This window comes from Bos mutus, chromosome 26, assembly GCF_027580195.1.
Source record: "Bos mutus isolate GX-2022 chromosome 26, NWIPB_WYAK_1.1, whole genome shotgun sequence".
Classification (NCBI taxonomy): Eukaryota; Metazoa; Chordata; class Mammalia; order Artiodactyla; family Bovidae; genus Bos; species Bos mutus.
The window spans coordinates 5,403,358-5,417,375 of NC_091642.1; the positions used below are offsets into that span (position 1 = coordinate 5,403,358).

The 14,018-nt window shown below is 48.0% G+C and overlaps 2 protein-coding genes across 3 annotated transcripts in view; one reads left to right on the plus strand and one right to left on the minus strand.

Moving 5' to 3' along the window:
• The window catches only part of DOCK1 (dedicator of cytokinesis 1), a 559,920-nt gene that overhangs the window by 290,301 nt on the left and 255,601 nt on the right, over nt 1–14,018 (minus strand). The window lies entirely within an intron of this gene.
• Nucleotides 1–14,018, plus strand: part of INSYN2A (inhibitory synaptic factor 2A) — a 61,085-nt gene that overhangs the window by 13,964 nt on the left and 33,103 nt on the right. The window contains exons 1-2 of one of the 2 annotated variants that reach the window (XM_070363417.1): nt 7,119–7,509; nt 7,787–8,984. In XM_070363417.1, coding sequence (XP_070219518.1) covers nt 7,792–8,984 — 1,193 coding nt within the window. In that variant the 5' untranslated portion in view covers nt 7,119–7,509; nt 7,787–7,791. Of the gene's footprint in view, nt 1–7,118; nt 7,510–7,786; nt 8,985–14,018 lie in introns of those variants that run through there. The other variant, XM_070363416.1, reaches the window with a different exon arrangement.

Sequence of the window (14,018 nt, forward strand, 5' to 3'; positions counted from 1 at the left end):
CACGTAGAAAATGCGTGCTTTACTTCCTCTGCTCCCACTAATTAGAAACAGGCCAGAGAGAGTCAGGTTATGCTTTGTGGCTGAAGTAATGGAGTAAAAGTTTTTCTGTAGGTAAAAATGAGGTTTTTTTGTTTTTTCTTTCTTTTAAGTCAAGAACTTGCCTTAATTACATTAGAAGGGGAAAGAAGCTCATGTATTTGAGGATCAATCATGATTTTGACGTTGTTGAGAGTAAAAAATAACATAGAACCTCCTCATAACAACTGATGCTAAAGCTTGAAACTGCAATATATTGGTCACCTGATTTGACTCATTGGGAAAGACCCTGATGCTGGGAAAGACTGACGGCAAAAGGAGAAGGAGGCAGCAGAGGAGGAGATGGTTGGATGGCATCAATGACTTAATGGACATGAATCTGAGCAACTCCAGGAGATAGTGGAGGACAGAGGAGCCTGGAGTGTTGCAGTCCATGGGGCTGCAAAGAGTTAGACACAACTTAGTGACTAAGCTACAGCAACATAACAACTAAAAAATTTTATTATACGAGCATAGAATGCTACTCAATAGATGCATTGCATAAGACAGCAGATATGAAAGTTCTCATTTAAATATTTGCTATTGCTGAAAAAGAAATGTAGACTAGAAACAATGAGTACTGTCAGCAGTGGGAAGGACATAAAACTAACTTGGTCAAAGAGCCCAGGGGCTCCGTTTCACTCTTTACTCATTCTAGCAAACCTTTAAAAAACGTCTGCCCATTGCCATCAAGGGAAGTCCAGCTTCTTCACCCCAGAATCAAAGCGTATTCAGAATTAGATCCATAAAATGGATTTTCTGAAATCAGAGATATGCACGAGCCGGGTGTCTCCACTGAGCAGCTGTTTCTTCTGCCCAGGACCCTCTGCCCTGCTTCCCAATGGATGACCCTCAGGTCTTAATAATGGAGGCCTCATGGCAATCATCCACCAGCCCAGAGGATGGGGCATGGCTTGGGTATTTCTCACAGAGGGCCACAGCTTTGGGGGCTGGGACAGCTGGGACAGCTCAGTTTCAGAGGGGTGTCAGCGTTCTTTTTTTTTTTTTACACCCCACTTCAGCCTTCATAGGCAATGACCTCTGAAGAAGGGAACACGTGTCTGGAAAAATATCATTTCAGTGTATTAAAAAAAATTAAACTGGATAATGAATCTCACTAAGACACAGTCCAAAAGCTATAGCAGTTAGCTTTGCCCAGAGGAGAGGACTTTTGCTTTGGAAGAATCAGTCAGTGTGATAACATAGGTCTTAACGTTAACTATTTCAGAAGGCGGATGAATTCATGAGCAGGTGTGGGGTCTCTGCCTCACTTCCTTTTCTGCCCAGGAAGCAGCGTGTTAAAACAGGGGATATTCTTTTTCATCACTCCCCCGCTCCCAGTTCAAGCATTCCCTCTGCATATAGAATAAAATGCTGACCCAATTAATCCTGAATCCCGGCCAGCATCTTTGACACCAAGGTGTCTCAACAGCGGGAAAGCCACAAGAAAAACCAATAATATCATGCAGTCCCTTTCCAAACTCATCAGTTGCTGGCCTTAGCTCTTCTGCCATATCCACCAACTGAGGGGACCCTGGGAGGTGTCCTGGCAAGGCCGGCCTGCTCCCCGGCCGCCACTGGCAGTCGACTGCATTATGCTGTTGATATCACAGCTGGAGCCCAGACTGGAAAGCTCCGGGTCCCTGCAGATAGTAAGAACTGAGCTCACCCAATGGAGATTCTCTCTCATCAGCTGCTGAAACCAACCAAGTTTGCCTCAGATGCTAGCTGTAGATTATAGGGCAAAACCGTTTGATTTCTAATTAAAACAGATGGCAAATTCCACCCAACCGTGAGTTTTCTCACATATTGATATATTTTCAACTAAACACTCCCTGGCTCTCCTAGCCGATCCACATACATACAGAGGGATGTGTGTAGATGTCTACACCTCGGCAGACATGAGGCAGGAGGTAGATGCCCCCCAAGCCCAAGGTGAAGCGATTACAGATTCATTCCCTATGGACTGAAACTCAAAGAAGAGAATGCTATGCCAAGCCGCTTCAGTCAAGCCCGACTCTGCGACCCCATGGACTGTAGCCCACCAGGCTCCTCTATCCATGGGATTCTCCAGGCAAGGATACTGGAGTGGGTTGCCATTTCCTCCCCCAGGGGTTCTTCCCAATGCAGGGATCGAACCTGAGTCTCCCACACTGCAGGCAGATTCTTTACCATCTAAGCCACCAGGGAACCAAGAAGAGATGAGCAGGACAATTAAGGGAGGAGGAGAAAAGCAGGACAATTAAACTCCAGACCACATATTTCTCATTCCCAAAGTCAGGAGACCTCCCCAACCACAGGTGTGCAGAAAGGCTCCTTGGAAGTCAATGGAGAGTGATGCTAAAGGATGCTCTACCCAGAGGCCTTTGCAGTAGAATCCATCTTGGCTAAGAAATGCATGCTCACACATGGGAAGATCCTGAGATATACCTCATGTGGACTGTGAACCGGGCAAATCAAAATGACTGGCCAAGAGAAACCCGGAAGAAATACCCCATAATGGTAATTCAAACGGCCATGAGGGTGCGACTCAGCAATTCAGGGACTTTCCCTCTGAGCAAATCTATCTATACATACTGCACTCTTTTTCCTCTTAACAAAAACTTTACCTGCTTCACTTCTTTCTAGCTTTGTGGGAATTCTTTTCTGCAAAGCCAAAGGACCAGGGCCCTTGCCACTGACCGCTGGTCTAGAGCTTAGGATCTGGCCTCCATCTCTGCCTGGGAGCCCAAGTCAGGGCAGGCCAAGCCCACCTGAGATCAGATACACATACACACACATGAATACCATCAGGATTTTGAAATTCATTTTCTTTCTTTATCCAAGGCTTCCTCAAAACAATAAAAGATGACCTTTGGGAGACTGCTTGTACCCAAATCTAATCATTTCTGGGTTTTCCTTACTCGATCCAAGTGTTTCTAGTTGGCAGAGGCCTGATCCCCTCATGCTGCCTAAGGTGTGGACCGAGTTTGCTCTTTTTTTTTTTTTTAAATTGAGAAACAATATAAGGACACTGTAGGTCCTGCACCCAAACCAGAAGAAAGAAGGGGGAAAAAAAAAAAAAACCTCCCCAAACGTACCATCTCAGTGCCACGGTGACAACCAATTTTTGGTTACTTTTTTCCAGTACAATTTGGTAGATGGCTTCCCTTCACTTGACATTATATCACAAGCGTTTTCCTCCAATACTAAATAATCTTTATAATTATCATTTTAATGGCTGCACTGAGTGAATGTAACCATAATTTACTTAACCGTTTACCTATTGTTAGGCATTTAGTTGCTTCCATCTTTCACTCCTTTAAGCTGGAATGAACATTTTTATATAAGCTATTAATTTAAAGCGGCAGGCAGAGATGACTCTCCATCACTAATCTAAAAATACAGGGTTTATATATTTACAACTCACATTTGATTATGAAATTTAATTTGAGGGTAATTAAGACATTTATATTCCAAGCAGCTCCTCGACATCGCGCACTCCCCGAGCCAGCCAGGCACAACTGTGACTTGCCGTTTTTACCTCAAGACAGCACAGTCCAGTGAATCTAAAACACAGTTTTCTTATGAAAAATAAACTTTCTGAACTCCTTCAGCTTTAGAGCCAGTAGTTTAACTCTGACAGTCCATGGTTCTCCGGGGTGACCCGGACAAGGCAAGCCACCATTGAAAATGGCATTTTGGCGTCACGATCAATCCAGAACTCAAGGCAACCCGGGCTGAGTCTGCTGCAGGACCACCTCTGCTGCTGGGACCTACGTGGTGGTGCCCTGAGAAACCTGCACCCAGATCCTTTGTGGAAACAGGCCAAGGAAAGGGCCCGCCCTGAGTTCCAGCTGTTTGATGCTTCCTGTGGTTTCCCATGGGTCATTTCGGGTTACAAATTTCCCCAGGCCGGGAACTTAAAGGGATGTACTGGCAGTGTGATTCTGAGCAAGATCCGGAAAAAAAAAATCGAGTGCCTGAGTTCCTCTGTTTCCAGCTTCAGGGTAACAATAGTGCCGTCGCTGTGAGGATGCTGTGAGATCAGGGAGAAAATGAGAGTGAAGTGCACAGGACAGGGCCGGCCTTGGTTTAGCACCCAGAAACCGGGAACGTACGGACTGAGTGTTGAGGCTACACAGTAAGGCGTGTATGAACAGATGCATGAAGGAAATGAAAAACAAGCACGCCAGGAAATTCCACTTGTCTCCTGGACTCTTATCTAGAGAACAACCAGTTTTCTTGCATGACACAATCATTTTCTTTTTCTTTAAATTTTATCGAAAAATAGTTGATTTAGAATGCTGTGTTAATTTCAGTTGTACAGCAAAGTGACTCAGTTATACATATGTATTTTTTCATATGCTTTTTCAGTTCAGTTCAGTCACTCAGTCGTGTCTGACTCTTTGTGACCCCATAGACTGCAGCACCCCAGGCCTCTCTGTCCATCACCAACTCCCGGAGTTTACCCAGACTCACGTCCATCGAGTCGGTGATGCCATCCAAGCATCTCATCGTCTGTCGTCCCCTTTTCCTCTTGCCCCCAATCCCTCCCAGCATCAGAGTCTTTTCCAATGAGTCAACTCTTCGCATGAGGTGGCCAAAGTACTGGAGTTTCAGCTTTAGCATCATTCCTTCCAAAGAAATCCCAGGGCTGATCTCCTTCAGAATGGACTGGTTGGATCTCCTTGCAGTCCAAGGGACTAGGAATTTATTATTATTATTATTTTGCCACCGGCAATTAATTCTTCTGATTTGTTTTATTAGTTTGATGGTTGGGTCCAAGACCAGAATATCTTTCCAAACCAGCAGACTGATGGAAAAAAATTATTTCAGTGCAGTTCTTGGCAAATCGTGATGATGAATAGCGTGGTAGGACAAACTTATTCAGACACACATTTTTCAGTCGTGGCAGGGAAAAGGCTGAAAAATTACTAGTAAATTGCTTTTTGTAAAGATGCTCTCTCTTTCAAATTTTCCCTAGTGTGAAGGTCTTCTGCAGGATGAAGGCACAATACATTCTGACACACCTGGACAGCTGAGGCTTTAGAGAATGAATACAAGCTACGAGAGAGGGTTAAGGTTTCCTTTCCTTATTACCCCCACTGCCCCTATTCTCTCCCTCACAGGAGGCCCCTTGTGTGCATCTTTGTAACCTTATGGGATAAGTGTCTCTCAACTATATCTATACACACATATATAATCTACCCTTATCAGGCACGCTCTGTCCCCATCACCCATGATCTTGTTCAGTCTGTATCTCTGCCTTTTCCGTCTTTCCAAAACGGCCTCATTTTTCAAGTTTCAAATGACCGACATCTCCAAATACCCCCAGTGCCCAGTAGAGCGCCAAAGACGAAAGAAGACCTGTTCTCTGTCTTGCTCCTGCCTCCCCCCAGATATGACTGTTTCAGATCAATTCTTTTGTCAGAGGACACACAGCTGCCGTGGGACTCACCTCCGTGTTGGCTGAGCTCCGAGCTACATCTTTTGCAGACTAGAGCCTCAGAGCTGGCACTCTGCATGCCTCCTGGGGAGGTGGGACACTGTAATGCCTTCCTGGTCTCTCACGTGGCTTTCCACCCCTGCCTTAGCTTCAGGACACACTCTAGCCACACAAGGTTAAAGGTCTGATGCAGTGGTTTTCAATAGGAGTCAGTTAGGCACCCCCAGGGCTACTCGTCTGGAGACCTTCTGGCTGTTACTTTAGAGTGGGGGTGCTGCTAATATTGAGAGACGCCAAGACGCTAATGCATATTTTACACGGCACAGGACAACCCCCAACAAAGACTCACCTGGCCCGTAACACCAAGAATGCCAAGGCTGGGAAACCTGATGTGATTGGAACCAAGCTCTGCAGGGATTACTTCTGATGTCCTCTAACGTGATTACTGGCTCACTGTTCAAGGCATAATTGATGAAGTGCTTGCATTTTTTCTCTAAGCCTTTCATTCAGTAACACTAGTGAACTTTCAGAGCACACCAGTGCCATGCTGGCCTGCAATGTCAACTTAACGGAGTCCCAGACTCTGCGTGGCGGGAGGGGGGAGGCGGATCTTTAACTCCCTCTTGGCCAAGGGCTCTGGGCTCCTCCCTGAAACACCAGCCCTGTTGGCCTGCAATTGTAACTCAGGGACGTAGGGAAGTGGCCTGCCTCTCTGTTCACTGGACTCCTGAGGTATGAGAAACAATGTGGACTCGAGGGGGCAGGTAGATCAGGATCCTGCCTGTGTGTCTCACTTGCTGTGTGACTATGAACAAGTGACCTAACCTCTCTGAACTCGAGTTTCCTCCTTGCAACGGGATGAGTGGCACTGAAGGTATTAGGCATGGCTCTCCTCTACCAGCAGAGCACCTGAAGACCGCACACCCTTGACTCCCAGAGCGGCAGTCACGTGATCACAGGGCCTATGGCATTTCACAGGAAGTGCCATGGGAGGCTCCATGAGGGTCCCTGGGTGGTGGGTGGGTCATGGCAGCCTGAGCCTGTTCTTGCATTGCTCTCACCGGCTCCTGTCAATGACCCTGCCTCTCTGGTCACCTCGCTTGGACATCAGGGCCCTCCACACCCCAGATTCCTCCCTTCTGCTTTCTTCTCGAACACAGGGAGGGGAAAAAGCAAACACTAACTCACAAACGGCATACTTAACTGTATTTTCTTGCTTTCAGTTCAGCCCGCAAGAAAGTCCTTCCATGTGTGATAAACAGCTGCGAATCTGCCTAATAAAGTGAAGGCATTTTACCCACTGGTATTCCCCCAGAGCAATCACTGGCCACCTGCATCTTCTTAGTTGCATTTAATAATTCAGCCCAAGATGAATTTGCATGATTAACATAAAGCCTTGTGATTTTATTTTCTTTCAGAATTTAAATCCTGAAACAACCACCATTGTGTTCATTTGCAGAGGTTGTGATCAAAACACAAAACTTGATTCTAGAATGAATAATTTCTTTTTTTTTTTTTAAGTATTTTCAAATACCCCTCTCCACAGAATCAAAGAAAAGAGTTGCTAACACAGACTTTGTAGAAACCAGGAAACCCATGCCCTCGCTATGGCTGATGTTAACCCATGAGAAGCAAGCCATACTGCTGAGACTGTTCCCTTTACAGTTTTCCCATAAACCAGCCCGGCACCCTATCACATAGCATCCAGAATGGCTAACATAAATAGATATAGTTCAGTTCCTCATCGGAGGACTCTCCACATTTATCCGATCAGGAGCTAGAATCCCCAAGATGTCTTTAAGAGAAAATAGCAATCCTCTCGGATTCCAATAATAGATTAATCGGTAGCCCTCAAAAAAGTAGTAAAAGCCCAAACCAAGTAAGTTGCATTTTGAAAAACCATCTGCCTGTGAAGTGGAGATGTGCCTGCAAAACAGCAATCTGCAAGAAAAAAAAAAGCAGAAGAGGCAGAGTCGTTGGGCTTCTTGATGAATATAGTAAAACAGGTTTGTCTGATGGGGAAACATGCCTTACTATCAAAGGAAAAACGAGTGTATCCTACATGGAGAGGGAGGCAAGCTTTAATATCTGAGAAACATTTCAAACTGTGCCTGCCAGGGATTCTCTGCCTGTCTGATTTTCCTTAACATAAAGGCCGACCTCACCTGTTTAAAAATAATTAGGGAGCAGGCATCCGTCATTCTGGCCCAAAGCCTGCGCTGCCTGTGGTTTCCTGTGGGTTTCTGTTCCACTGACAAGGTCTGTTGTTGTATCCGCCTGCAGGAACCATGGTCAGTAAGGAACCCAGCAAATGCGTACTCACGACCTCTGCGAGTGAAGTGGAGCCTGCCGCCTGTCTGGCCCTGGAGATGAAATATGCCCTGGATCCCAACCGGCAGATTAAGAAGCGGAATAAAGCCCTGCAGGTGCGCTTTAAGGACATCTGCGAGGCGCAAAACGAGCAGAGGGACACTCAGCTCGCCTCGGGCCTGCAGGGTGACAAGCGGGAGGCCAGGCCCGCGTCCTGCCGGGCTGCCTACCGCAAGTACATGACCGTGCCGGCCCGGCGGTCCATCCCCAACGTCACCAAGAGCACAGGTGTGCAGACCTCGCCCGACCTCAAGAAGTGTTACCAGACTTTCCCTCTGGACCGCAAAAAGGGGACTCTCAAAAGCATCCCAGGCACCGAGGCCTTTAAAAGTCAGAACAACGGGTTGGTAATTGACGCGAAAGAGAAGAGCCAGGAAGGGCCGGGCGAGGAGGCCCGGCCGTGGGGCGCGGGCCGGGTACAGAAGACCACAGCCTTGGTTTTCCACTCCGACGAACACGTGAACGCGCTGGGGCCGCCCACCGGGGTCAACTGCGCGGAGCCGTGCAAAACCCCCGACCGCCACAGCTACCGCGATGCTCCGGTGCAGAACTCCACTCGGTCGTCCTCCCAGGAGCTGGAGTACCAGCTGCTCGGGAAAGCCAGGCAGGGCAGGGCGACCCCGAACACCGAGGAGCCGGCTCCATCGGCCCACCGGAGGGTGTTTAAGACCGAGGTGGCCACCGTGTACGCACCCGCCCCAGGCGACAGGGCCCCTGCGCCGGCCTTGTCGAACTCCGCTCCCTCGAGCGAGTGGTCCCTCTGCCCCGCAGCCGACCTGGAGCGGAGAACGGCTGCGCAGGCCAGCGGGCTCCAGGCCCGGCCGGTCGTCGCCCCGGCCTGCTCGCCCCCGACGCAGTGCCTGTCCCCGGAATGTAGCGAAGAAGACGCCTCCCTGCAGACTCAGGCCCCCTCGGGGCAGGAGCGCCAGCCTTGTCCCCCGGCGCTCGCTGCAGATGAAGAATGCCGACAAATCGTGCCTCACACGGAAGTGGTCGACCTGAAAGCCCAGCTTCAGATGATGGAGAACTTGATCAGTTCAAGCCAGGAAACCATCAAAGTGCTCTTGGGGGTCATTCAGGAGCTGGAGAAAGGAGAAGCCCACCGGGAAGGGTATGTATATTCCCGCCGGTCTTACAGTGCCCGTTGCAGGCTCACCACCCTCTGGAGGGGGGGGGGCAACTGCCAGCCCCCAAAGCCCAGACCCCTAAATGAGACCAGAGCCAGCATTTCTGAGAACAGATTCAGGTCTGAGGACAGGTGGGAGGGGGCAAGTTCAAAGGGGCCCCAGGTTATTCTGTGATCCTAAAACTCATTCATCCTCACCTGCAAGGTTGACTTGTTGGCTAGCATTCATGGGCCTGGTCTGGACTTGAGTACATTTTGAATGAATGGATGGAGCATCCCTTTTTAGCTCTGGGGGCTAAAGTTCATGATACTGATGAAGTACAATAGGTATGCCAGTCCAGAATATCTAATCTGAATAAGAAGCGACTTGCCTTTTAGTAATGGAAAAGAAATTCGGATGGCATTTTGAAAAGTAAATGCTGACTCGCTTATGCTAAATAATTGGAATAACATTGACATTCAGGACTATACCAGGTTTTATATTTTATACAACAGACAATATGGTTCCCCCCGTCCCCATCTTACTTGGAGCTTACAGAAGCGATGTCCATTCTTAGACAGATGCTATCTGTATATGATTAGGAGAGAGACACCTTTCTCCATGAGATGCCCTGTGTATCCAGATGGGCAGGAGAGAGAATGTTAACAGCCAGGACTGTCAGCCACTGATAACAGATTGCTGAACTTTGTTTCCCATCTTTTGAACTTGAAATTGTGCAGCAGAGAATTTAACAACAAATGACCTAAAGATGGGACGTTAGTCTTGAGTCTCTTAGCTAGGAAGGCCAGGCCGTGTGCTAGGCTGATGGGAAACAGCCAGTACTGCTCTGCTTCTGTGCTTCTTGAAATAACCTTGTGGTTCATTGGCTTTGTTGAGATGGCCAATCAGCTCTTTCCCATTCCACTGTGATGCTGTCTGGATTCTTCCAGCCCGTGTTTTGGAGGTGGCAACTGAGACAGTGCCCTCTGGCCTCATGTGATTAGCACCCTTCACCCTGTGGGCCCCAGTCCCTGGTTAAGTGAGCTGACAGGCAGGCCAGCATGATCTAAGCCCAGAAATGCACTGTCAGGACAGCAAGCCACCCTGTGCACGGGATAGCTGTGACTGAGTCACATCGTGTTTCCATCTTACAAACTAAGGGGAGGAAACAACCTCTGTGTTCCAAGGTAGCAGAGGAGGCTTAAGGCCTGGCCCCAGAGCCAAGCTGCCTGATGTAGACAGCGCCCTTGGCATCTGGCTTCATGCAGGTGGTCGATGTACAAAAGGAGTTGATGGTCAGTAACCTACCCGCCACCCCCTGCCCCCTGCCTGGCACATCCTATGACCTAGCATTGCTTGCAGCTGACAGGATGAAGCAAAATGAGCAGCCAATTGTAAACTACTCTAACAGGAGATTAGTAGTAACCTACCATGACAGAAGGCTTTCAAAAGTCTTTGTTGAATTTTGGGTTTGCATCTCCATTTTCATCCCATTTCAATCATTTGGACTTGAATAAATACACAGCCAAAAGCAACCCAGTGCAGTGGGTCTATAAGGGATTTGTTGATCAGCAGAGCACATTCCATAGAAACATTAAAAGCCCAGACAGGACCGATCACAGACCTCGATACAGCTGTTCGTGATTTAAACCAGACAGCAAAACAGAAAGACACCAGCATCACCAAACGGGAAATAAAATTCAGCAAATGGTGTAAAACCAAATGTGTATCTACATAGCATGCTTCTCACGGGTGTACATGCCCAAATAAAGCCCTGCATGGGTTGATCATCCACAAACACTGTGCAAGGACAACTGTGTTCTAGATCGAGGCTCCTTCTATTAGAACAAGGGTGGAGAGCTGCTTGAAATCTGAGTTTTCTGAGGCTACGTCAGTCTACCAAGTGGTGTTGAGTTTATTAAGACACGTCTAGATGGGAATTCTGGCTCTGAGGACTTGGGGCAGGGGCTTCGCCTCTGTGCCCCACCTCTTCACCTGTCCCTTGCTCATCGCCTGTCCTGCAGATGGGAAGGGGAGCAGGACAAGGGGTGCATGGAACCCAGGGCCAGGGGCCTCTTCATTTCTCATGGTGGCACGAGGGCTGCCTTGCTGGTTAGCAGGGTTGGGTTCTGAAAGCTCAGAAAGGAGGTGCAATCCACGTTTCTGCTATACCTACGCATTCACTGTGATGAGTGCACTTCTACATGCTCTACACACAAGCCGACCCCCAGCGAGGTAACTGCAAGCCCTGGGCTGCTCTGTCCAATACAGGCGCCTTGGGCGGCTACTGAAATGCACCCTCAAATTAATTACAACTGAAAATGCTTTAGTCACATCAGCAATCTCACAGGTGCCCAAGAGTCACAGGTGGCAACCGACCCTTACACGAGACAGAATACTTTCATCATCATGAAAAGGCCTTGGCCCCAGTGTCCCCAAAACAAGGTCCAGTGCCTGGCTCCTAACCTGTTGAGGAGTGGGCACCTTAGATCAAGGCAAAGGATGTTCTGACTTAGAAATCAACCTCTAGTTCAGTTGTTGTCTGCACGGGTCAAGTTACTGGTAGAAAGGCAGGACCGTATCGGGGTGAACTCCCACATCCGTTCCTAATACAGTAAGTCCCTACATAGGAAACCTACAAGCTGCAAGCTTTCAAAGAAATGAAGGTGCCCCTGTATGCCAGCTGTGGTACTGTACTACTGGACAAGGCACTGTACTATAAGATTAATGTTTTCTATTTTGTGTTTGTTTTTTATGTCTTATTTGTCGGGAAAGTATGATAAACCCTTTACAGCCCAGTACTCTATAGCTGATTGTGTTAGCTGGGTACCTAGGCTCAAACATTTTTGTACTTATGAACCAATTGGACTTATGAACACGCTCTCAGAACAGAACTGATTCATATGTAGGGGACTTACTCTAATCTTCATTTCTACCTCCCTCTCAAGCTCCCTGGATAATGGTGAGACAAGTGGTTTCATATTCCAAGACCCACGTTGAAGGTGACCCCTCTAGTTCAATGCCCAGGGTCATTCATTCGCCCAGAATTTGAATTTCCGCCACTGTTTTCCGTGTCAGAATACACTAGGAGACAGCAGCCTCAAAGGTGGGCACATGAGAGGCACACTCCTCCATCTCCTTCTCAGGGGTGTGGGTGCAGGACAGAGGTGCTGGGGGATACTGATACATTTTTAACCACTGACTCTCGAGGGACGGGGGAGTAAGCCGCATTTGCTGATTTCCATGGTGTGAATGCTATGGTGGCCAGAATCAACCAGCTCACAAAATCCTGAAAATTTAACCTTCTGTTGCCCTGAGCCCTAGACCAATTCTCCGAAGGGTGTGCCCTGGACAGTCGCTTTAAAGGAGGAATTCACAGGACTCATTTTATGTACTCAATCTGAGCTGGAGAATAGGAGTTTTAGTAGAATGAGGAATTCACGGGACTTACTTTATGTACTCAATCTAAGCCAAGAAATGGTATCTTTGCATCTCATGATGAAAAATGGGAAAACTCACTCTACTGTACGTAGATGATTACGTACTCATTATGTAACCCGACAAGGAGTCTCATGACCAAGTTAAAATACTGGGAAACACTCCAAGTCATCACCCGTGAAGGATGATCAGAATCCGGGTTCAGTCCACTTCACCCCCCACCCCCAAATCAACGAGAAAAGACCTGCTTTGTATAAAACTGTATCCACAGCCGGAGGAGTCTCAGTGAGGGCAGGAATGCTGTGTGCACTGCCAAGCTCACTGCTTTAAAACCAAGTGACACATTTTGTCCCCAAGTTCCCACTATATCATAGGCTTGACCCAGGCCCAGCAAGGCCTCAGGCTTGCTCTTGTGGGTGAAGTTAGGACCCAGAGAAGGAAGACAGAGTACGCTGAGCTTGGCTTAGTGTGGCTGTGTGCAAATTATATTGAATGTCTAACTTGAATAGAACTTCTTTGCACTGTTGAGCTTGTTTATGCAAACTCACTATAGAGTTTAAACTGCATTACCAAGTCTGCCAGGCAAGCCGTGTATAACAGTTCTTCCTCTGTGCATAGAAATTTCTGTATCACAAACCAAGACCATTTTCAGTAGCTTCCAAATTACTTTTCAGAAGGGACTCTTTCATGACTCTCGTTTGATTATACCGATTTCTGAAAGGCCTCAGCAGAGAAAGTTTTCAGTGTAGGCAAGTTAATCTCAGCGAGCTTCAATTCCACCTTCTATTAAGCAGGGATGCTGGAAGCTTAAAGATGCTGTCCACAGAGGTCACTAAGAAAGGGCTCATTTCCATGGGATGCATTCTGTAAGTGGGTAGATGTGCAAAAAGTGTTTGAAACCCTGCCTTTTTTAGCCCCTTGTAGAACGTCTGGGCAATTCACGAAAACGGCTCCCTTTATGCAGTGCAGGCAGCCTTTGATCCCTCTATTTGCGTGAATGCCAAGAATGATCCTGCTTATTTCAAAGCTCTCAGCATTATTCTTGTCTCTTCCCGGGAAGTTCAGAGTCACACAGACTATCTAAATGAGCCACAAATGTCGTCGTTGAAAGCTGAGAAGCAGGCAGATGGGACACTGAGTTTAGACACCCAGCCAATTCTTCTAACGGTGGTAATTCCCCAGGGCAGCCGTGGGCTGCTGGGCAGGTGACCCCCGACCCAGGACTGTGGGGCCATTGCCCTTGGCTCAAGTGCTGCACCCTCACCAGGCATCTGGCAGAGACGGCTGCTCACTGCTAACACGCTGGCACCCACACATTTCATGTCTTGAGGGACTCACTGGCTGGTGACAACCCCATGGTACTCTGGTCTTTGGAGAAGACCTGCAAACAAGATGGGAAGCTTGATCCCAGCCATCCAGCAAGAAGGAAGGATCTACTGTTGCCCAGAGTGTAATGGGCCCTTTCGTTGGTCGGGTCTCTCCTAGCATCCTGGTGGTTCAGTGGCAAAGAATCCACCTGCAATACAGGAGACCCAGGTTTGATCCCTGGGTCGGAAAGATCCCCTGGAGGAGGGCATGACAACCCATTCCAGCATTCTTAC